At 45.9% G+C, this 25,679-nt stretch overlaps 1 protein-coding gene across 6 annotated transcripts in view; it reads left to right on the top strand.

Moving 5' to 3' along the window:
* myrf (myelin regulatory factor) overlaps positions 1–25,679 on the top strand; it is a 138,775-nt gene that overhangs the window by 53,019 nt on the left and 60,077 nt on the right. For 4 of the 6 annotated variants that reach the window (XM_052466956.1, XM_052466957.1, XM_052466953.1 and 1 more), the window contains exons 8-13: positions 11,280–11,475; positions 11,747–11,823; positions 15,129–15,239; positions 15,628–15,739; positions 17,482–17,682; positions 21,044–21,152. In XM_052466956.1, coding sequence (XP_052322916.1) covers positions 11,280–11,475; positions 11,747–11,823; positions 15,129–15,239; positions 15,628–15,739; positions 17,482–17,682; positions 21,044–21,152 — 806 coding nt within the window. The remainder of the gene's footprint in view (positions 1–11,279; positions 11,476–11,746; positions 11,824–15,128; positions 15,240–15,627; positions 15,740–17,481; positions 17,683–21,043; positions 21,153–25,679) is intronic. The other 2 variants (XM_052466958.1, XM_052466955.1) reach the window with 1 other exon arrangement.

Here is a 25,679-nt window from a genome sequence, read left to right as displayed (position 1 = left end):
GAGACTGTAAGGTCTTCAACATGACTCATAAACCATACTGGAGACTGTAAGGACTTCAACATGACTCATAAACCATAGTGGAGACTGTAAGGTCTTCAACATGACTCATAAACCATACTGGAGACTGTAAGGACTTCAACATGACTCATAAACCATAGTGGAGACTGTAAGGACTTCAACATGACTCATAAACCATAGTGGAGACTGTAAGGACTTCAACATGACTCATAAACCATAGTGGAGACTGTAAGGTCTTCAACATGACTCATAAACCATAGTGGAGACTGTAAGGACTTCAACATGACTCATAAACCATAGTGGAGACTGTAAGGACGTCAACATGACTCATAAACCATAGTGGACACTGTAAGGTCTTCAACATGACTCATAAACCATAGTGGAGTCTAAGGTCTTCAACATGACTCATAAACCCTAGTGGAGACTGTAAGGTCTTCAACATGACTCATAAACCATAGTGGAGACTGTAAGGACGTCAACATGACTCATAAACCATAGTGGAGACTGTAAGGTCTTCAACATGACTCATAAACCATACTGGAGACTGTAAGGACTTCAACATGACTCATAAACCATAGTGGAGACTGTAAGGTCTTCAACATGACTAATAAACCATAGTGGAGACTGTAAGGACGTCAACATGACTCATAAACCCTAGTGGAGACTGTAAGGACGTCAACATGACTCATAAACCATAGTGGAGACTGTATGGACTTCAACATGACTCATAAACCATAGTGGAGACTGTAAGGACGTCAACATGACTCATAAACCATAGTGGAGACTGTAAGGACGTCAACATGACTCATAAACCATAGTGGAGACTGTAAGGACGTCAACATGACTCATAAACCATAGTGGAGACTGTAAGGACTTCAACATGACTCAAAACCATAGTGGAGACTGTAAGGACTTCAACATGACTCATAAACCATAGTGGAGACTGTAAGGACGTCAACATGACTCATAAACCATAGTGGAGACTGTAAGGTCTTCAACATGACTCATAAACCATACTGGAGACTGTAAGGTCTTCAACATGACTCATAAACCATAGTGGAGACTGTAAGGACTTCAACATGACTCATAAACCATAGTGGAGACTGGAAGGACTTCAACATGACTCATAAACCATACTGGAGACTGTAAGGTCTTCAACATGACTCATAAACCATAGTGGAGACTGTAAGGTCTTCAACATGACTCATAAACCATAGTGGAGACTGTAAGGACGTCAACGTGACTCATAAACCATAGTGGAGACTGTAAGGTCTTCAACATGACTCATAAACCATAGTGGAGACTGTAAGGACTTCAACATGACTCATAAACCATAGGGGAGACTGTAAGGTCTTCAACATGACTCATAAACCATAGTGGAGTCTGTAAGGTCTTCAACATGACTCATAAACCATAGTGGAGTCTAAGGACTTCAACATGACTCATAAACCATAGTGGAGACTGTAAGGTCTTCAACATGACTCATAAACCATACTGGAGACTGTAAGCTCTTCAACATGACTCATAAACCATAGTGGAGACTGTAAGGTCTTCAACATGACTCATAAACCATAGTGGAGACTGTAAGGACGTCAACATGACTCATAAACCCTAGTGGAGACTGTAAGGTTTTCAACATGACTCATAAACCATAGTGGAGACTGTAAGGACTTCAACATGACTCATAAACCATAGGGGAGACTGTAAGGTCTTCAACATGACTCATAAACCATAGTGGAATCTGTAAGGTCTTCAACATGACTCATAAACCATAGTGGAGACTGTAAGGACGTCAACATGACTCATAAACCATAGTGGAGACTGTAAGGTCTTCAACATGACTCATAAACCATACTGGAGACTGTAAGGACTTCAACATGACTCATAAACCATAGGGGAGACTGTAAGGACGTCAACATGACTCATAAACCATACTGGAGACTGTAAGGACTTCAACGTGACTCATAAACCATAGTGGAGACTGTAAGGACGTCAACATGACTCATAAACCATAGTGGAGACTGTAAGGACTTCAACATGACTCATAAACCATAGTGGAGACTGTAAGGACTTCAACATGACTCATAAACCATACTGGAGACTGTAAGGTCTTCAACATGACTCATAAACCATAGTGGAGACTGTAAGGACTTCAACATGACTCATAAACCATAGTGGAGACTGTAAGGACTTCAACATGACTCATAAACCATAGTGGAGACTGTAAGGACTTCAACATGACTCATAAACCATAGTGGAGACTGTAAGGTCTTCAACATGACTCATAAACCATAGTGGAGACTGTAAGGACTTCAACATGACTCATAAACCATAGTGGAGACTGTAAGGACTTCAACATGACTCATAAACCATACTGGAGACTGTAAGGTCGTCAACATGACTCATAAACCATAGTGGAGACTGTAAGGACTTCAACATGACTCATAAACCATAGTGGAGACTGTAAGGTCTTCAACATGACTCATAAACCATACTGGAGACTGTAAGGTCGTCAACATGACTCATAAACCATAGTGGAGACTGTAAGGACTTCAACATGACTCATAAACCATAGTGGAGACTGTAAGGACTTCAACGTGACTCATAAACCATAGTGGAGACTGGAAGGTCTTCAACGTGACTCATAAACCATAGTGGAGACTGTAAGGACTTCAACATGACTCATAAACCATAGTGGAGACTGTAAGGACTTCAACATGACTCATAAACCATAGTGGAGTCTGTAAGGTCTTCAACATGACTCATAAACCATAGTGGAGACTGTAAGGACTTCAACATGACTCATAAACCATAGTGGGGACTGTAAGGACTTCAACAAGACTCATAAACCATAGTGGAGACTGGAAGGTCTTCAACGTGACTCATAAACCATAGTGGAGACTGTAACGTCTTCAACATGACTCATAAACCATAGTGGAGACTGTAAGGACTTCAACATGACTCATAAACCATAGTGGAGACTGGAAGGACTTCAACATGACTCGTAAACCATACTGGAGACTGTAAGGTCTTCAACATGACTCATAAACCATAGTGGAGACTGTAAGGTCTTCAACATGACTCATAAACCATAGTGGAGACTGTAAGGACTTCAACATGACTCATAAACCATAGTGGAGACTGTAAGGACTTCAACATGACTCATAAACCATAGTGGAGACTGTAAGGACTTCAACATGACTCATAAACCATAGTGGAGACTGTAAGGTCTTCAACATGACTCATAAACCATACTGGAGACTGTAAGGACGTCAACATGACTCATAAACCATACTGGAGACTGTAAGGACTTCAACATGACTCATAAACCATACTGCAGACTGTAAGGTCTTCAACATGACTCATAAACCATAGTGGAGTCTAAGGTCTTCAACATGACTTATAAACCATAGTGGAGACTGTAAGGACGTCAACATGACTCATAAACCATACTGGAGACTGTAAGGACTTCAACATGACTCATAAACCATACTGGAGACTGTAAGGACGTCAACATGACTCATAAACCATACTGGAGACTGTAAGGACTTCAACATGACTCATAAACCATAGTGGAGACTGTAAGGTCTTCAACATGACTCATAAACCATACTGGAGACTGTAAGGACTTCAACATGACTCATAAACCATACTGGAGACTGTAAGGACGTCAACATGACTCATAAACCATACTGGAGACTGTAAGGACTTCAACATGACTCATAAACCATAGTGGAGACTGTAAGGTCTTCAACATGACTCATAAACCATAGTGGAGACTGTAAGGTCTTCAACATGACTCATAAACCATAGTGGAGACTGTAAGGACTTCAACATGACTCATAAACCATAGTGGAGACTGTAAGGACTTCAACATGACTCATAAACCATAGTGGAGACTGTAAGGTCTTCAACATGACTCATAAACCATAGTAGAGACTGTAAGGACTTCAACATGACTCATAAACCATAGTGGAGACTGTAAGGACTTCAACATGACTCATAAACCATACTAGAGACTGTAAGGACTTCAACATGACTCATAAACCATAGTGGAGACTGTAAGGACTTCAACATGACTCATAAACCATACTGGAAACTGTAAGGACTTCAACATGACTCATAAACCATAGTGGAGACTGTAAGGACTTCAACATGACTCATAAACCATAGAGGAGACTGTAAGGACTTCAACAAGACTCATAAACCATAGAGGAGACTGTAAGGACTTCAACAAGACTCATAAACCATAGTGGAGACTGTAAGGACGTCAACATGACTCATAAACCATAGTGGAGACTAAGGTCTTCAACAATGCCAAGAGTGTGCAAAGCTGTCATCAAGGCAAAGGGTGGTTATTTGAAGAATCTCAAATATATTTTGAGTTGTTTAACACTTTTTTGGTTACTACATGATTCCATATGTGTTATTTCATAGTTTTGATGTCTTCACTATTATTCTACAATGTAGAAAATAGTAAAAATAAAGAAAAACACTTGAATGTGAAGGTGTTCTAAAACTTTTGACCGGTATTGTATATGAACCTATTGATGAACCTATTGATGAACCTATTGATGAACCTATTGATGAATCTATTGATGAACCTATTGATGAACCTATTGATGAACCTATTGATGAATCTATTGATGAACCTATTGATGAACCTATTGATGAACCTATTGATGAATCTATTGATGAATCTATTGATGAATCTATTGATGAACCTATTGATGAATCTATTGATGAACCTATTGATGAACCTATTGATGAATCTATTGATGAACCTATTGATGAACCTATTGATGAATCTATTGATGAATCTATTGACAAATCTATTGATGAATCTATTGATGAATCTATTGACGAATCTATTGATGAAACTATTGACAAATCTATTGACAAATCTATTGATGAATCTATTGATGAATCTATTGACGAATCTATTGATGAACCTATTGATGAATCTATTGACGAATCTATTGATGAACCTATTGACAAGTCTATTGACGAATCTATTGATGAATCTATTGATGAACCTATTGACAAATCCATTGATGAACCTATTGATAAACCTATTGATGAATCTATTCAAATTAAATGCAATTGTATTAGTCGCGTACACAGTTTAGCAGGTGTTATGGCATGTGTATTGAAATGATAATGTTCCTATCAATCAATGCAGTAAATGTCAACAAGAACACAATCCTAAAATGTTTTATGATCTAACATTTAGCACAGATAGTATGTAAACATTATTAAAGTGATCAGTGTTCTATTTCTATGTAAATAGGGCAGCAGTCCCTTAGGTACAGGGTAGAGAACTCAGAGGCAGCTGGCTAGTGACAGTGACTGAGGGGGAGAGTACGATACTGGGCGGAGGGCAGGATACTGGGCAGGGTACTGGACAGAGGGCAGGGTACTGGACAGAGGGCAGGGTACTGGGCAGAGGGCAGGATACTGGGCAGAGGGCAGGGTACTGGGCAGGGTACTGGACAGAGGGCAGGGTACTGGGCAGAGGGCAAGATACTGGGCAGAGGGCAGGGTACTGGACAGGGTACTGGACAGAGGGCAGGGTACTGGGCAGAGGGCAGGGTACTGGACAGGGTACTGGACAGAGGGCAGGGTACTGGGCAGAGGGCAAGATACTGGGCAGGGGGCAGGGTACTGGACAGAGGGCAGGGTACTGGGCAGAGGGCAAGATACTGGGCAGGGTACTGGGCAGAGGGCAGGATACTGGGCAGAGGGCAGTGTACTGGACAGAGGGCAGGATACTGGGCAGAGGGCAGGATACTGGGCAGAGGGCAGGGTACTGGGCAGAGGGCAGGATACTGGACAGAGGGCAGGATACTGGACAGAGGGCAGGATACTGGGCAGAGGGCAGGATACTGGGCAGAGGGCAGGGTACTGGGCAGAGGGCAGGGTACTGGGCAGAGGGCAGGGTACTGGGCAGAGGGCAGGGTACTGGGCAGAGGGCAGGATACTGGGCAGAGGGCAGGGTACTGGACGGAGGGCAGGATACTGGGCAGAGGGCAGGATACTGGACAGAGGGCAGGATACTGGACGGAGGGCAGGATACTGGGCGGAGGGCAGGATACTGGGTGGAGGGCAGGATACTGGGCAGAGGGCAGGGTACTGGGCAGAGGGCAGGATACTGGGCAGAGGGCAGGGTACTGGGCAGAGGGCAGGGTACTGGGCAGAGGGCAGGGTACTGGGCAGAGGGCAGGATACTGGGCAGAGGGCAGGGTACTGGACAGAGGGCAGGGTACTGGACAGAGGGCAGGGTACTGGACAGAGGGCAGGGTACTGGGCAGAGGGCAGGGTACTGGACAGAGGGCAGGGTACTGGACAGAGGGCAGGGTACTGGGCAGAGGGCAGGGTACTGGGCAGAGGGCAGGATACTGGGCAGAGGGCAGGATACTGGGCAGAGGGCAGGGTACTGGGCGGAGGGCAGGATACTGGGCGGAGGGCAGGATACTGGGCGGAGGGCAGGATACTGGGCAGAGGGCAGGATACTGGGCAGAGGGCAGGGTACTGGACAGAGGGCAGGGTACTGGGCAGAGGGCAGGATACTGGACAGAGGGCAGGATACTGGGCAGAGGGCAGGATACTGGGCGGAGGGCAGGATACTGGGCAGAGGGCAGGATACTGGGCAGAGGGCAGGATACTGGACGGAGGGCAGGATACTGGGCGGAGGGCAGGGTACTGGGCAGAGGGCAGGATACTGGACGGAGGGCAGGATACTGGGCGGAGGGCAGGATACTGGGTGGAGGGCAGGATACTGGACGGAGGGCAGGATACTGGACGGAGGGCAGGGTACTGGGCAGAGGGCAGGATACTGGACAGAGGGCAGGATACTGGGCGGAGGGCAGGATACTGGGTGGAGGGCAGGATACTGGACGGAGGGCAGGATACTGGGTGGAGGGCAGGATACTGGGTGGAGGGCAGGATACTGGGTGGAGGGCAGGATACTGGACGGAGGGCAGGATACTGGGTGGAGGGCAGGATACTGGGTGGAGGGCAGGGTACTGGGCAGAGGGCAGGATACTGGACGGAGGGCAGGATACTGGACGGAGGGCAGGGTACTGGGTGGAGGGCAGGGTACTGGGCAGAGGGCAGGGTACTGGACAGAGGGCAGGATACTGGACAGAGGGCAGGATACTGGACGGAGGGCAGGATACTGGGTGGAGGGCAGGATACTGGACAGAGGGCAGGATACTGGGCGGAGGGCAGGATACTGGGTGGAGGGCAGGATACTGGGTGGAGGGCAGGGTACTGGGCAGAGGGCAGGGTACTGGACAGAGGGCAGGGTACTGGACAGAGGGCAGGATACTGGACAGAGGGCAGGATACTGGGTGGAGGGCAGGATACTGGACGGAGGGCAGGATACTGGGTGGAGGGCAGGATACTGGACAGAGGGCAGGGTACTGGACAGAGGGCAGGATACTGGACAGAGGGCAGGATACTGGACAGAGGGCAGGGTACTGGACAGAGGGCAGGATACTGGACAGAGGGCAGGATACTGGGCGGAGGGCAGGATACTGGGTGGAGGGCAGGATACTGGGTGGAGGGCAGGGTACTGGGCAGAGGGCAGGATACTGGACAGAGGGCAGGGTACTGGACAGAGGGCAGGATACTGGACAGAGGGCAGGATACTGGGCGGAGGGCAGGATACTGGGCGGAGGGCAGGATACTGGACAGAGGGCAGGATACTGGGTGGAGGGCAGGATACTGGGTGGAGGGCAGGATACTGGGTGGAGGGCAGGGTACTGGGCAGAGGGCAGGGTACTGGGCAGAGGGCAGGGTACTGGACAGAGGGCAGGATACTGGACAGAGGGCAGGGTACTGGACAGAGGGCAGGATACTGGACAGAGGGCAGGATACTGGGTGGAGGGCAGAGGGCAGGATACTGGACAGAGGGCAGGATACTGGGTGGAGGGCAGGATACTGGGTGGAGGGCAGGATACTGGGTGGAGGGCAGGATACTGGGCGGAGGGCAGGATACTGGGCAGAGGGCAGGATACTGGGCGGAGGGCAGAGGGCAGGATACTGGACAGAGGGCAGGATACTGGGTGGAGGGCAGGATACTGGGTGGAGGGCAGGATACTGGGTGGAGGGCAGGATACTGGGCAGAGGGCAGGATACTGGGCGGAGGGCAGAGGGCAGGATACTGGACAGAGGGCAGGATACTGGGTGGAGGGCAGGATACTGGGTGGAGGGCAGGATACTGGGTGGAGGGCAGGATACTGGGCGGAGGGCAGGATACTGGGCAGAGGGCAGGGTACTGGACGGAGGGCAGAGGGCAGGATACTGGGCAGAGGGCAGGGTACTGGGCAGAGGGCAGGATACTGGGCAGAGGGCAGGATACTGGGCAGAGGGCAGGATACTGGGCAGAGGGCAGGATACTGGGCAGAGGGCAGGGTACTGGGCGGAGGGCAGGATACTGGGCAGAGGGCAGGATACTGGGCAGAGGGCAGGATACTGGGCAGAGGGCAGGATACTGGGCAGAGGGCAGGATACTGGGCAGAGGGCAGGATACTGGGCAGAGGGCAGGATACTGGACAGAGGGCAGGGTACTGGGCAGAGGGCAGGATACTGGGCAGAGGGCAGGATACTGGGCAGAGGGCAGGGTACTGGGCGGAGGGCAGGATACTGGGCAGAGGGCAGGGTACTGGACAGAGGGCAGGGTACTGGGCAGAGGGCAGGGTACTGGACAGAGGGCAGGGTACTGGGCAGAGGGCAGGGTACTGGGCAGAGGGCAGGATACTGGGCGGAGGGCAGAGGGCAGGGTACTGGACAGAGGGCAGGATACTGGGCAGAGGGCAGGGTACTGGACAGAGGGCAGGGTACTGGGCAGAGGGCAGGGTACTGGGCAGAGGGCAGGGTACTGGGCAGAGGGCAGGGTACTGGGCAGAGGGCAGGGTACTGGACAGAGGGCAGGATACTGGGCAGAGGGCAGGGTACTGGGCAGAGGGCAGGATACTGGGCAGAGGGCAGGATACTGGGCGGAGGGCAGGATACTGGGCGGAGGGCAGGATACTGGGCGGAGGGCAGGATACTGGGCGGAGGGCAGGATACTGGGCGGAGGGCAGGATACTGGGCGGAGGGCAGGATACTGGGCGGAGGGCAGGATACTGGGCGGAGGGCAGGATACTGGGCGGAGGGCAGGATACTGGGCGGAGGGCAGGATACTGGGCGGAGGGCAGGATACTGGGCGGAGGGCAGGATACTGGGCGGAGGGCAGGATACTGGGCGGAGGGCAGGATACTGGGCGGAGGGCAGGATACTGGGCGGAGGGCAGGATACTGGGCGGAGGGCAGGATACTGGGCGGAGGGCAGGATACTGGGCGGAGGGCAGGATACTGGGTGGAGGGCAGGATACTGGGCGGAGGGCAGGATACTGGACGGAGGGCAGGATACTGGGTGGAGGGCAGGGTACTGGGCAGAGGGCAGGGTACTGGGCAGAGGGCAGGATACTGGACAGAGGGCAGGGTACTGGGCAGAGGGCAGGGTACTGGGCAGAGGGCAGGGTACTGGACAGAGGGCAGGATACTGGACAGAGGGCAGGATACTGGACAGAGGGCAGGATACTGGGCGGAGGGCAGGATACTGGGCAGAGGGCAGGATACTGGGCGGAGGGCGGAGGGCAGGATACTGGGCGGAGGGCAGGATACTGGACGGAGGGCAGGATACTGGGCAGAGGGCAGGGTACTGGGCAGAGGGCAGGGTACTGGGCAGAGGGCAGGATACTGGGCAGAGGGCAGGGTACTGGGCAGAGGGCAGGATACTGGGCAGAGGGCAGGATACTGGGCGGAGGGCAGAGGGCAGGGTACTGGGCGGAGGGCAGGATACTGGGCGGAGGGCAGGGTACTGGGCAGAGGGCAGGATACTGGGCAGAGGGCAGGATACTGGGCGGAGGGCAGGATACTGGGCAGAGGGCAGGATACTGGGCAGAGGGCAGGATACTGGGCAGAGGGCAGGGTACTGGGCAGAGGGCAGGGTACTGGGCGGAGGGCAGGATACTGGGCAGAGGGCAGGGTACTGGGCAGAGGGCAGGGTACTGGGCGGAGGGCAGGATACTGGGCAGAGGGCAGGATACTGGGCAGAGGGCAGGATACTGGGCGGAGGGCAGGATACTGGGCAGAGGGCAGGATACTGGGCGGAGGGCAGGATACTGGGCGGAGGGCAGGATACTGGGCAGAGGGCAGGATACTGGGCAGAGGGCAGGGTACTGGGCGGAGGGCAGGATACTGGGCAGAGGGCAGGATACTGGGCAGAGGGCAGGATACTGGGTGGAGGGCAGGATACTGGGCAGAGGGCAGGATACTGGCCGGAGGGCAGGATACTGGCCGGAGGGCAGGATACTGGGCAGAGGGCAGGATACTGGGCAGAGGGCAGGATACTGGGCAGAGGGCAGGATACTGGGCGGAGGGCAGGATACTGGGCAGAGGGCAGGGTACTGGGCAGAGGGCAGGATACTGGGCGGAGGGCAGGATACTGGGCAGAGGGCAGGGTACTGGGCAGAGGGCAGGATACTGGGCGGAGGGCAGGATACTGGGCGGAGGGCAGGGTACTGGGCGGAGGGCAGGATACTGGGCGGAGGGCAGGATACTGGGCGGAGGGCAGGATATTGGGCAGAGGGCAGGGTACTGGGCAGAGGGCAGGGTACTGGGCGGAGGGCAGGATACTGGCCGGAGGGCAGGATACTGGCCGGAGGGCAGGATACTGGGCGGAGGGCAGGATACTGGGTGGAGGGCAGGGTACTGGCCGGAGGGCAGGATACTGGGCGGAGGGCAGGATACTGGGCGGAGCAAGGAGTTTGGGTAGCCAGGCAGATTTTTTTTTTTACACAGACCTCTCTTTTCATCCAATCCTCCATATTTAGCTCAAGGAGTGCAAGTACAATGGTAGAGAATGTACAGTACGATGAACTTCTATGAAAATATTGACAGACCCTTATAGAATTCTCTGTCCATCCATCTCTCCCTCCCTCTCCCTCCCTCCCTCCCTCCCTCCCTCCCTCCCTCCCTCCCCCTCCCTCCCTCCCTCCCTCCCTCCCTCCCTCCCCCTCCCTCCCTCCCTCCCTCCCTCCCTCCCTCCCTCCCCCTCCCTCCCTCCCCCTCCCTCCCTCCCTCCCTCCCTCCCTCCCTCCCTCCCTCTCCCTCCCTCCCTCCCTCCCTCCCTCCCTCCCTCTCCCTCTCCCTCCCTCCCTCCCTCTCCCTCTCCCTCTCCCTCCCTCCCTCCCTCCCTCCCTCTCTCTCTAGCCCAATGCCCACCTATCGCGTCGACGCTGATAAAGGTTTTAACTTCTCCCTGGCGGACGACGCCTTCGTATGTCAGAAGAAAAATCACTTCCAGGTCACCGTGTACTGCGGCATGCTGGGAGATCCCAAGTACATCAAGACCAGCGATGGCCTCCAGCCTATCGACTGCTTCTACCTCAAACTCAATGGGGTTAAGGTGAGGGAAGAGAGGTGATCCAATTTGTGAATGCCTAATCATCCCCTAGCCTTTACCTTCTAGCTGACGTCCTTCCTGTAAGTGTAAGATAATTAGATTTAGAGTTTTAGACAAAATGGTAATTGGTCCAACTTGCCTTCGGATTAGCAAGTGGGAGTTTTGGCCACCTTTTCCAAACCCTTCAGAGCTACAGGAGGAAGGGGCCAGTGTTTGATTTAATGTAATGCTACTTTCTACTTTCTTCCGACCCCTCTCCTGTGTTGTCTCCCAGCTGGAAGCCATGAACCAGTCCATCAACGTGGAGCAGTCCCAGTCAGACCGCAGCAAGAGACCCTTCAAACCAGTACTGTGAGTAGAGAGACCCTTCAGACCAGTACTGTGAGTAGTGAGACCCTTCAAACCAGTACTGTGAGTAGAGAGACCCTTCAGACCAGTACTGTGAGTAGAGAGACCCTTCAAACCAGTACTGTGAGTAGAGAGACCCTTCATACCAGTATTATGAGTAGAGAGACCCGTCATACCAGTACTGTGAGTAGAGAGACCCTTCATACCAGTACTGTGAGTAGAGAGACCCTTCATACCAGTACTGTGAGTAGAGAGACCCCTCATACCAGTACTGTGAGTAGAGAGACCCTTCATACCAGTACTGTGAGTAGAGAGACCCCTCATACCAGTACTGTGAGTAGAGAGACCCTTCATACCAGTACTGTGAGTAGAGAGACCCTTCATACCAGTACTGTGAGTAGAGAGACCCATCATACCAGTACTGTGAGTAGAGAGACCCTTCATACCAGTATTATGAGTAGAGAGACCCTTCATACCAGTACTGTGAGTAGAGAGACCCTTCATACCAGTACTGTGAGTAGAGAGACCCTTCATACCAGTACTGTGAGTAGAGAGACCCTTCATACCAGTATTATGAGTAGAGAGACCCTTCATACCAGTATTATGAGTAGAGAGACCCTTCATACCAGTATTATGAGTAGAGACCCTTCATACCAGTACTGTGAGTAGTGAGACCCTTCATACCAGTACTGTGAGTAGAGAGACCCTTCATACCAGTACTGTGAGTAGAGACCCATCATACCAGTATTATGAGTAGAGAGACCCTTCATACCAGTACTGTGAGTAGAGAGACCCTTCATACCAGTACTGTGAGTAGAGAGACCCTTCATACCAGTACTATGAGTAGAGAGACCCTTCATACCAGTACTGTGAGTAGAGAGACCCATCATACCAGTACTGTGAGTAGAGAGACCCTTCATACCAGTATTATGAGTAGAGAGACCCTTCATACCAGTACTGTGAGTAGAGAGACCCGTCATACCAGTATTATGAGTAGAGAGACCCTTCATACCAGTACTGTGAGTAGAGAGACCCTTCATACCAGTACTGTGAGTAGAGAGACCCTTCATACCAGTATTGTGAGTAGAGAGACCCTTCATACCAGTACTGTGAGTAGAGAGACCCATCATACCAGTACTGTGAGTAGAGACCCTTCATACCAGTACTGTGAGTAGAGACCCTTCATACCAGTACTGTGAGTAGAGAGACCCATCATACCAGTATTATGAGTAGAGAGACCCATCATACCAGTATTATGAGTAGAGAGACCCTTCATACCAGTATTATGAGTAGAGAGACCCTTCATACCAGTATTATGAGTAGAGAAACCCTTCATACCAGTATTATGAGTAGAGAAACCCTTCATACCAGTATTATGAGTAGAGAGACCCTTCATACCAGTATTATGAGTAGAGAAACCCTTCATACCAGTATTATGAGTAGAGAGACCCTTCATACCAGTACTGTGAGTAGAGAGACCCTTCATACCAGTGGTCCTTCTGTAGCTCAGTTGGTAGAGCATGGCGCTTGTAACGCCAGGGTAGTGGGTTCGATTCCCGGGACCACCCATACGTAGAATGTATGCACACATGACTGTAAGTCGCTTTGGATAAAAGCGTCTGCTAAATGGCATATATTATTATTATTATTATTATATTATTATGAGTAGAGAGACCCTTCATACCAGTATTATGAGTAGAGACCCTTCATACCAGTATTATGAGTAGAGAGACCCTTCATACCAGTATTATGAGTAGAGAGACCCTTCATACCAGTATTATGAGTAGAGACCCTTCATACCAGTATTATGAGTAGAGAGACCCTTCATACCAGTATTATGAGTAGAGACCCTTCATACCAGTATTATGAGTAGAGAGACCCTTCATACCAGTACTGTGAGTAGAGAAACCCTTCATACCAGTACTGTGAGTAGAGAAACCCTTCAGACCAGTACTGTGAGTAGAGAAACCCTTCAGACCAGTGTACTGTGAGTAGAGACCCTTCATACCAGTACTGTGAGTAGAGAAACCCTTCAGACCAGTGTACTGTGAGTAGAGAAACCCTTCATACCAGTACTGTGAGTAGAGAAACCCTTCAGACCAGTACTGTGAGTAGAGAAACCCTTCAGACCAGTGTACTGTGAGTAGAGACCCTTCATACCAGTACTGTGAGTAGAGAAACCCTTCATACCAGTACTGTGAGTAGAGAAACCCTTCAGACCAGTACTGTGAGTAGAGAGACCCTTCAGACCAGTACTGTGAGTAGAGAGACCCTTCAAACCAGTACTGTGAGTAGAGAGACCCTTCAGACCAGTACTGTGAGTAGAGAGACCCTTCAAACCAGTACTGTGAGTAGAGAGACCCTTCAGACCAGTACTGTGAGTAGAGAGACCCTTCAAACCAGTACTGTGAGTAGAGAGACCCTTCAAACCAGTACTGTGAGTAGAGAGACCCTTCAAACCAGTACTGTGAGTAGAGAGACCCTTCATACCAGTACTGTGAGTAGAGAGACCCTTCATACCAGTACTGTGAGTAGAGAGACCCTTCAAACCAGTACTGTGAGTAGAGAGACCCATCATACCAGAGTTACAGTCTTCTAGCACTGATTTGTCGATTAGTTAGAGAATGATTGTGATCCCTCTGGATAAGAGCATCTGCTAAATTTACTCAAATGTAAATAGGTTCATCACAGAGTGAGGAAAATACTCTATAATTCTCTCAGGGGTTAAAAATACTCTCAGGGGTTAAGACAAGTGGACATGGTATAATGTATATAAAGGGTTAAGACAAGTAGAAAAGGTAAATACTGTATCTAAGGGGTTAAGACAAGTGGACATGGTATAATGTATATAAAGGGTTAAGACAAGTAGAAAAGGTAAATACTGTATCTAAGGGGTTAAGACAAGTAGAAAAGGTAAATACTGTATCTAAGGGGTTAAGACAAGTAGAAAAGGTAAATACTGTATCTAAGGGGTTAAGACAAGTAGAAAAGGTAAATACTGTATCTAAGGGGTTAAGACAAGTAGAAAAGGTAAATACTGTATCTAAGGGGTTAAGACAAGTAGAAAAGGTAAATACTGTATATAAAGGGTTAAGACAAGTAGAAAAGGTAAATACTGTATCTAAGGGGTTAAGACAAGTGGACATGGTATAATGTATATAAAGGGTTAAGACAAGTAGAAAAGGTAAATACTGTATCTAAGGGGTTAAGACAAGTGGACATGGTATAATGTATATAAAGGGTTAAGACAAGTAGAAAAGGTAAATACTGTATACAAAATGTTTAAAGTGTCATGTGTGTGTTTTCAGGGTGACACTGCCCCCGGAGCAGGTTACCAAGGTAACAGTGGGACGACTCCACTTCAGTGAGACCACAGCCAATAACATGAGGAAGAAAGGCAAACCCAACCCTGACCAGAGGTACTATAGGATACAGCAATACCAGTGCTCTATCGTCAATATAGTCACAGCTAAAGGGGCAGGGTAGCCTTGTGGTTAGAGCGTTTGGACTAGTAACTGAAAGGTCGCAAGATTGAATCCCCGAGCTGACAAGGTACAAATCTGTCTTTCTGCCCCTGAACAAGGCAAATATGAATTTGTTCTTAACTGACTTGTCTAAAAATAAAGATAAAACAATACAAATCAAATCATGTGATCGAACAATCCTCTTTTTGAACTTTCCAATGTTCTTTGAATCCCACATTGCCTTCTTTAAAGTTTACTTTACTTTTTGGCAGTGAAATACATTTCATGGAAAATACGAAGACACAAATGTGGATGAATTGTTTTGAATTGTTTTGCTTCATAGGTACTTCATGTTGGTGGTAGCGTTGCAGGCCCAGGCCCAGACCCAGACCCACAGTCAGAGCTTCACGGTGGCCGCGCAGGTGTCCGAGAGGATCATCGTCAGGGTAACCTCTGTCAGTCTGGCCGTGTCTGTCTGACCGTCCTCTTCTGATCTGTCTCAATAACCTCTGTCAGTCCGGCCGTGTCTGTCCTCTTCTGATCTGTCTCAATAACCTGTCAGTCTGGCCGTGTCTGTCCTCTTCTGATCTATCTCAATAACCTCTGTCAGTCTGGCCGTGTCTGTCCTCTTCTGATCTGTCTCAATAACCTCTGTCAGTCTGGCTGTCTCTGTCCTCTTCTGATATACCTCAGTATTTACCTAGCAGGAAATAAACTGAAATTGTGCTCATGATTCCAAAATGAGAATTGTAGTTTCCTTACTGAATTGAAATGTAAAGAGACCCAACCCTGATACCCATCTGTCTACATCTGTTGTGGTCTACATTCTTTATTCAGTAAATATAATAATAAATCACGGTTTTTAGATCTATGTTGAGGCTCTTACAAATTCCACGCAGATCAGCTTGTTGAGGAAGCTACTCGGTGTAGTATTAGCACTGCAAACGCAGATCAGCTTGTTGAGGAAGCTACTCGGTTTAGTACTAGCACTGCAAACGCAGATCAGCTTGTTGAGGAAGCTACTCGGTGTAGTACTAGCACTGCAAACGCAGATCAGCTTGTTGAGGAACCTACTCGGTGTGGTACTAGCACTGCAAACGCAGATCAGCTTGTTGAGGAACCTACTCGGTGTAGTACTAACACTGCAAACGCAGATCAGCTTGTTGAGGAAGCTACTCGGTGTAGTACTAGCACTGCAAACGCAGATCAGCTTGTTGAGGAAGCTACTCGGTGTAGTACTAACACTGCAAACGCAGATCAGCTTGTTGAGGAAGCTACTCGGTGTAGTACTAACACTGCAAACGCAGATCAGCTTGTTGAGGAAGCTACTCGGTGTAGTACTAACACTGCAAACGCAGATCAGCTTGTTGAGGAAGCTACTCGGTGTAGTACTAACACTGCAAACACAGATCAGCTTGTTGAGGAAGCTACTCGGTGTAGTACTAGCACTGCAAACGCAGATCAGCTTGTTAAGGAAGCTACTCGGTGTAGTACTAACACTGCAAACACAGATCAGCTTGTTGAGGAAGCTACTCGGTGTAGTACTAACACTGCAAACGCAGATCAGCTTGTTGAGGAAGCTACTCGGTGTAGTACTAACACTGCAAACGCAGATCAGCTTGTTGAGGAAGCTACTCGGTGTAGTACTAACACTGCAAACGCAGATCAGCTTGTTAAGGAAGCTACTCGGTGTAGTACTAACACTGCAAACGCAGATCAGCTTGTTGAGGAAGCTACTCGGTGTAGTACTAACACTGCAAACGCAGATCAGCTTGTTGAGGAAGCTACTCGGTGTAGTACTAACACTGCAAACGCAGATCAGCTTGTTGAGGAAGCTACTCGGTGTAGTACTAACACTGCAAACACAGATCAGCTTGTTGAGGAAGCTACTCGGTGTAGTACTAGCACTGCAAACGCAGATCAGCTTGTTAAGGAAGCTACTCGGTGTAGTACTAACACTGCAAGCGCAGATCAGCTTGTTGAGGAAGCTACTCGGTGTAGTACTAGCACTGCAAACGCAGATCAGCTTGTTGAGGAAGCTACTCGGTGTAGTACTAGCACTGCAAACGAAAGAGGAATCCAGGACCTGTAGTTACATATGTAACTCAAATCATCTTTCACATCTCCCCTCAACTCTACACTTTCTCCGTCTAAATATCTCGGTGTTGTCTGTCCCTTTCCATCTCTGGGTTTCCAGGCGTCTAACCCGGGTCAGTTTGAGAGTGACAGTGAGGTGTTGTGGCAGCGCGGTCAGCTACCTGACTCAGTGTACCACCACGGCCGGGTCGGTGTCAACACAGACCGGCCAGACGAGGCCATGGTAATCCACGGTAACCTGAAGGTCATGGGGTCACTGGTACACCCGTCCGATATACGGGCTAAAGAGAACGTCCACGAGGTGAGGAGGATGTATGTGGTGTGTGTTCTGCATGTGTGAAGTTGTGAAAATGCTCGATCACGATCCTAATATTCCCTGAGAGAATTGGTTTATATTTGGGCTGTAGAATATTACAATAAATCACGTTATATTCTGTCTTCTGTTCATTGTCCTGAAACCATACAGCCATCCAACTATAGCTATATGTTCTGTATGTTCTGTATGTTCTGTATGTTCTGTATCGATCACGATCCTAATATTCCCTGAGAGAATTGGTTTATATTTGGGCTGTAGAATATTACAATAAATCACGTTATATTCTGTCTTCTGTTCATTGTCCTGAAACCATACAGCCATCCAACTATAGCTATATGTTCTGTATGTTCTGTATGTTCTGTATGTTCTGTATGTTCTATATGTTCTGTAGGTTCTGTATGTTCTGTATGTTTTATATGTTTTATATGTTTTATATGTTCTGTATGTTCTGTATGTTTTATATGTTTTATATGTTCTGTATGTTCTATATGTTCTGTAGGTTCTGTATGTTCTGTATGTTCTGTATGTTCTATATGTTTGTATGTTCTATATGTTCTGTATGTTATATATTTTCTGTATGTTTATATGTTCTGTATGTTCTATGTTTGTACGTTCTATATGTTCTGTATGTTTTATATGTTCTGTATGTTCTATATGTTCTGTATGTTTTATATGTTCTGTATGTTCTATATGTTCTGTATGTTCTGTATGTTCTGTATGTTCTGTATGTTCTATATGTTCTATATGTTTTATATGTTTTATATGTTCTGTATGTTCTATATGTTTTATATGTTCTGTACGTTCTATATGTTCTGTATGTTCTATATGTTTTATATGTTTTATATGTTCTGTACGTTCTATATGTTCTATATGTTCTATATGTTTTATATGTTTTATATGTTCTGTATGTTCTATATGTTCTGTATGTTCTGTATGTTCTGTATGTTCTATATGTTCTGTATGTTCTATATGTTCTATATGTTCTGTATGTTCTGTATGTTCTGTATGTTCTATATGTTCTGTATGTTCTGTATGTTCTGTATGTTCTATATTATCTGTATGTTCTGTATGTTCTGTATCTTCTGTACGTTCTATACGTTCTATATGTTCTGTATGTTCTGTATGTTCTATATGTTCTGTATGTTCTATAAGTTCTGTATGTTCTTGTATGTTCTGTATGTTCTGTACGTTCTATATGTTCATTATGTTCTGTATGTTCTGTACGTTCTATACGTTCTGTATGTTCTGTATGTTCTATATGTTCTGTATGTTCTATATGTTCTGTATGTTATATATTTTCTGTATGTTTATATGTTCTGTATGTTCTATGTTTGTACGTTCTATATGTTCTGTATGTTCTGTATGTTTTATATGTTTTATATGTTCTGTATGTTCTATATGTTCTGTATGTTCTGTATGTTCTGTATGTTCTGTATGTTCTATATGTTCTGTATGTTCTATATGTTCTATATGTTCTGTATGTTCTGTATGTTCTGTATGTTCTATATGTTCTGTATGTTCTATATGTTCTGTATGTTCTGTATGTTCTATATGTTCTGTATGTTCTGTATGTTCTGTATGTTCTATATGTTCTGTATGTTCTGTATGTTCTATATTATCTGTATGTTCTGTATGTTCTGTATCTTCTGTACGTTCTATACGTTCTATATGTTCTGTATGTTCTGTATGTTCTATATGTTCTGTATGTTCTGTATGTTCTGTATCTTCTGTACGTTCTATATGTTCTGTATGTTCTGTATGTTCTATATGTTCTGTATGTTCTGTATGTTCTATATGTTCTGTATGTTCTTGTATGTTCTGTATGTTCTGTACGTTCTATATGTTCATTATGTTCTGTATGTTCTGTACGTTCTATACGTTCTGTATGTTCTGTATGTTCTATATTTTCTGTATGTTTATATGTTCTGTATGTTCTGTATGTTTTATATGTTCTGTATGTTCTATATGTTCTATATGTTCTGTATGTTCTGTATGTTCTGTATGTTCAATATGTTCTGTATGTTCTGTATGTTCTGTATGTTCTATATGTTCTGTATGTTCTATATGTTCTGTATGTTCTGTATGTTCAATATGTTCTGTAGGTTCTGTATGTTCTGTATGTTCTGTATGTTCTATATGTTCTATATGTTCTGTAGGTTCTGTATGTTCTGTATGTTCTGTATGTTCTGTATGTTCTATATGTTCTATATGTTCTGTATGTTTTATATGTTCTATATGTTCTATATGTTCTATATGTTCTATATGTTCTGTATGTACTGTATGTTCTATATGTTATGTATGTTCTATATGTTCTGTATGTTCTGTATGTTCTATATGTTCTGTATGTTCTATATTATCTGTATGTTCTGTATGTTCTGTATCTTCTGTACGTTCTATACGTTCTATATGTTCTGTATGTTCTGTATGTTCTGTATGTTCTATATGTTCTGTATGTTCTATATGTTCTGTATGTTCTGTATGTTCTATATGTTCTGTATGTTCTTGTATGTTCTGTATGTTCTGTACGTTCTATATGTTCATTATGTTCTGTATGTTCTGTACGTTCTATACGTTCTGTATGTTCTATATGTTCTATATGTTCTGTATGTTCTATATGTTATATATTCTGTATGTTCTATATTTTCTGTATGTTTATATGTTCTGTATGTTCTATGTTTGTACGTTCTATATGTTCTGTACTTTCTATATGTTCTATATTTTCTGTATGTTTATATGTTCTGTATGTTCTATGTTTGTATGTTCTGTATGTTCTGTACGTTCTGTATGTTCTGTATGTTCTGTACGTTCTGTATGTTCTGTATGTTTTATATGTTTTATATGTTTTATATGTTCTGTATGTTCTGTATGTTTTATATGTTTTATATGTTCTGTATGTTCTATATGTTCTGTAGGTTCTGTATGTTCTGTATGTTCTGTATGTTCTATATGTTTGTATGTTCTATATGTTCTGTATGTTCTATATGTTTGTATGTTCTATATGTTTTGTATGTTCTGTAGGTTCTATATGTTCTGTAGGTTCTGTATGTTCTGTATGTTCTATATGTTCTGTATGCTCTATATGTTTGTATGTTCTATATGTTTTGTATGTTCTGTAGGTTCTGTATGTTCTATATGTTCTGTAGGTTCTGTATGCTCTGTATGTAGCTCCACAGTAACATCCATACATTGTCATCCTCTCTCTCTCTGTGTGTGTGTGTGTGTGTGTGTGTGTGTGTGTGTGTGTGTGTGTGTGTGTGTGTGTGTGTGTGTGTGTGTGTGTGTGTGTGTGTGTGTGTGTGTGTGTGTGTGTGTGTGTGTGTGTGTGTGTGTGTGTGTGTGTAAATAGGTAAACACTACAGACAACCTGAAGCGGATCAGTCAGATGAGGCTGGTTCATTATCAGTACAAGCCTGAGTTTGCTTCCAGCATGGGCATCGACTCCAGCCCAGAGACTGGTAACCAAGACAACCAACAGCAATCAATAGACAACCAATAGCAATCAATACACAACCAATAACAATCAACAGACAACCAGTAGCAATCAATAACAATCAATAGTCGGCAGCGTAGCCTAGTGGTTAGACCATTGGACTAGTAACCGGAAGGTTGCAAGTTCAAATCCCGAGCTGACAAGATACAAATCTGTCGTTCTGCCCCTGAACAGGCAGTTAACCCACTGTTCCTAGGCCGTCATTGAAAATAAGAATTTGTTCTTAACTGACTTGCCTAGTAAAATAAAATAGATAACCAATAAGAATCAATACACAACCAATAACAATCAATACACAACCAATAGCAATCAATAGCCAATCAACAGCACTGGAAATCTATTGCATTCCTATTGTATCTGTGATCTGTTATTTTGTGTTTACATTTACATCCTCCCTGTAGATTGGATTTGTGTTGTGATGCCTTATATTGTCTGTCTCTATACATCCTGCTTCCCCATATTGTCTGTCTCTATACATCCTGCTTCCCCATATTGTCTGTCTCTATACATCCTGCTTCCCCATATAGTCTGTCTCTATACATCCTGCTTCCCCATATTGTCTGTCTCTACCTCTATACATCCTGCTTCCCCATATTGTCTGTCTCTACCTCTATACATCCTGCTTCCCCATATTGTCTGTCTCTATACATCCTGCTTCCCCATATTGTCTGTCTCTACCTCTATACATCCTGCTTCCCCATATTGTCTGTCTCTATACATCCTGCTTCCCCATATTGTCTGTCTCTATACATCCTGCTTCCCCATATTGTCTGTCTCTACCTCTATACATCCTGCTTCCCCATATTGTCTGTCTCTATACATCCTGCTTCCCCATATTGTCTGTCTCTACCTCTATACATCCTGCTTCCCCATATAGTCTGTCTCTATACATCCTGCTTCCCCATATTGTCTGTCTCTACCTCTATACATCCTGCTTCCCCATATAGTCTGTCTCTATACATCCTGCTTCCCCATATTGTCTGTCTCTATACATCCTGCTTCCCCATATTGTCTGTCTCTATACATCCTGCTTCCCCATATTGTCTGTCTCTATACATCCTGCTTCCCCATATTGTCTGTCTCTACCTCTATACATCCTGCTTCCCCATATTGTCTGTCTCTATACATCCTGCTTCCCCATATTGTCTGTCTCTATACATCCTGCTTCCCCATATTGTCTGTCTCTACCTCTATACATCCTGCTTCCCCATATTGTCTGTCTCTATACATCCTGCTTCCCCAAATAGTCTGTCTCTATACATCGTGCTTCCCCATATTGTCTGTCTCTATATATCCTGCTTCCCCATATTGTCCGTCTCTACCTCTATACATCCTGCTTCCCCATATTGTCTGTCTCTATACATCCTGCTTCCCCATATTGTCTGTCTCTACCTCTATACATCCTGCTTCCCCATATTGTCTGTCTCTATACATCCTGCTTCCCCATATTGTCTGTCTCTATACATCCTGCTTCCCCATATTGTCTGTCTCTACCTCTATACATCCTGCTTCCCCATATTGTCTGTCTCTATACATCCTGCTTCCCCATATTGTCTGTCTCTATACATCCTGCTTCCCCATATTGTCTGTCTCTACCTCTATACATCCTGCTTCCCCATATTGTCTGTCTCTATACATCCTGCTTCCCCATATTGTCTGTCTCTACCTCTATACATCCTGCTTCCCCATATTGTCTGTCTCTATACATCCTGCTTCCCCATATTGTCTGTCTCTATACATCCTGCTTCCCCATATAGTCTGTCTCTATACATCCTGCTTCCCCATATTGTCTGTCTCTACCTCTATACATCCTGCTTCCCCATATTGTCTGTCTCTATACATCCTGCTTCCCCATATTGTCTGTCTCTATACATCCTGCTTCCCCATATTGTCTGTCTCTACCTCTATACATCCTGCTTCCCCATATTGTCTGTCTCTATACATCCTGCTTCCCCATATAGTCTGTCTCTATACATCCTGCTTCCCCATATTGTCTGTCTCTATACATCCTGCTTCCCCATATTGTCTGTCTCTACCTCTATACATCCTGCTTCCCCATATTGTCTGTCTCTATACATCCTGCTTCCCCATATTGTCTGTCTCTACCTCTATACATCCTGCTTCCCCATATTGTCTGTCTCTATACATCCTGCTTCCCCATATTGTCTGTCTCTATACATCCTGCTTCCCCATATTGTCTGTCTCTACCTCTATACATCCTGCTTCCCCATATTGTCTGTCTCTATACATCCTGCTTCCCCATATAGTCTCTTTCTATACCTCCTGCTTCCCCATATAGTCTGTCTCTATACATCCTGCTTCCCCATATTGTCTGTCTCTACCTCTATACATCCTGCTTCCCCATATTGTCTGTCTCTATACATCCTGCTTCCCCATATTGTCTGTCTCTACCTCTATACATCCTGCTTCCCCATATAGTCTGTCTCTATACATCCTGCTTCCCCATATTGTCTGTCTCTACCTCTATACATCCTGCTTCCCCATATTGTCTGTCTCTATACATCCTGCTTCCCCATATTGTCTGTCTCTATACATCCTGCTTCCCCATATTGTCTGTCTCTATACATCCTGCTTCCCCATATTGTCTGTCTCTACCTCTATACATCCTGCTTCCCCATATTGTCTGTCTCTATACATCCTGCTTCCCCATATTGTCTGTCTCTACCTCTATACATCCTGCTTCCCCATATTGTCTGTCTCTATACATCCTGCTTCCCCATATTGTCTGTCTCTATACATCCTGCTTCCCCATATTGTCTGTCTCTACCTCTATACATCCTGCTTCCCCATATTGTCTGTCTCTATACATCCTGCTTCCCCATATAGTCTGTCTCTATACATCCTGCTTCCCCATATAGTCTGTCTCTATACATCCTGCTTCCCCATATTGTCTGTCTCTACCTCTATACATCCTGCTTCCCCATATTGTCTGTCTCTATACATCCTGCTTCCCATATTGTCTGTCTCTACCTCTATACATCCTGCTTCCCCATATTGTCTGTCTCTATACATCCTGCTTCCCCATATTGTCTGTCTCTATACATCCTGCTTCCCCATATTGTCTGTCTCTACCTCTATACATCCTGCTTCCCCATATTGTCTGTCTCTATACATCCTGCTTCCCCATATTGTCTGTCTCTATACATCCTGCTTCCCCATATTGTCTGTCTCTATACATCCTGCTTCCCCATATTGTCTGTCTCTACCTCTATACATCCTGCTTCCCCATATTGTCTGTCTCTACCTCTATACATCCTGCTTCCCCATATTGTCTGTCTCTATACATCCTGCTTCCCCATATTGTCTGTCTCTATACATCCTGCTTCCCCATATTGTCTGTCTCTACCTCTATACATCCTGCTTCCCCATATTGTCTGTCTCTATACATCCTGCTTCCCCATATTGTCTGTCTCTACCTCTATACATCCTGCTTCCCCATATTGTCTGTCTCTATACATCCTGCTTCCCCATATAGTCTCTTTCTATACCTCCTGCTTCCCCATATAGTCTGTCTCTATACATCCTGCTTCCCCATATTGTCTGTCTCTACCTCTATACATCCTGCTTCCCCATATTGTCTGTCTCTATACATCCTGCTTCCCCATATTGTCTGTCTCTACCTCTATACATCCTGCTTCCCCATATAGTCTGTCTCTATACATCCTGCTTCCCATATTGTCTGTCTCTACCTCTATACATCCTGCTTCCCCATATAGTCTGTCTCTATACATACTGCTTCCCCATATTGTCTGTGTCTATACATCCTGCTTCCCCATATTGTCTGTCTCTATACATCCTGCTTCCCCATATTGTCTGTCTCTACCTCTATACATCCTGCTTCCCCATATTGTCTGTCTCTATACATCCTGCTTCCCCATATTGTCTGTCTCTACCTCTATACATCCTGCTTCCCATATTGTCTGTCTCTATACATCCTGCTTCCCCATATTGTCTGTCTCTATACATCCTGCTTCCCCATATTGTCTGTCTCTACCTCTATACATCCTGCTTCCCCATATTGTCTGTCTCTATACATCCTGCTTCCCCATATAGTCTGTCTCTATACATCCTGCTTCCCATATAGTCTGTCTCTATACATCCTGCTTCCCATATTGTCTGTCTCTACCTCTATACATCCTGATTCCCCATATTGTCTGTCTCTATACATCCTGCTTCCCATATTGTCTGTCTCTACCTCTATACATCCTGCTTCCCCATATTGTCTGTCTCTATACATCCTGCTTCCCCATATTGTCTGTCTCTATACATCCTGCTTCCCCATATTGTCTGTCTCTACCTTTATACATCCTGCTTCCCCATATTGTCTGTCTCTATACATCCTGCTTCCCAAATAGTCTGTCTCTATACATCCTGCTTCCCCATATTGTCTGTCTCTATATATCCTGCTTCCCCATATTGTCTGTCTCTACCTCTATACATCCTGCTTCCCATATTGTCTGTCTCTATACAT

This window comes from Oncorhynchus keta, chromosome 17 (assembly GCF_023373465.1).
Source record: "Oncorhynchus keta strain PuntledgeMale-10-30-2019 chromosome 17, Oket_V2, whole genome shotgun sequence".
Taxonomy (NCBI): Eukaryota; Metazoa; Chordata; class Actinopteri; order Salmoniformes; family Salmonidae; genus Oncorhynchus; species Oncorhynchus keta.
Note: the sequence above shows the minus strand (reverse complement) of the source record. Positions and strands in the feature narration are given on the sequence as shown.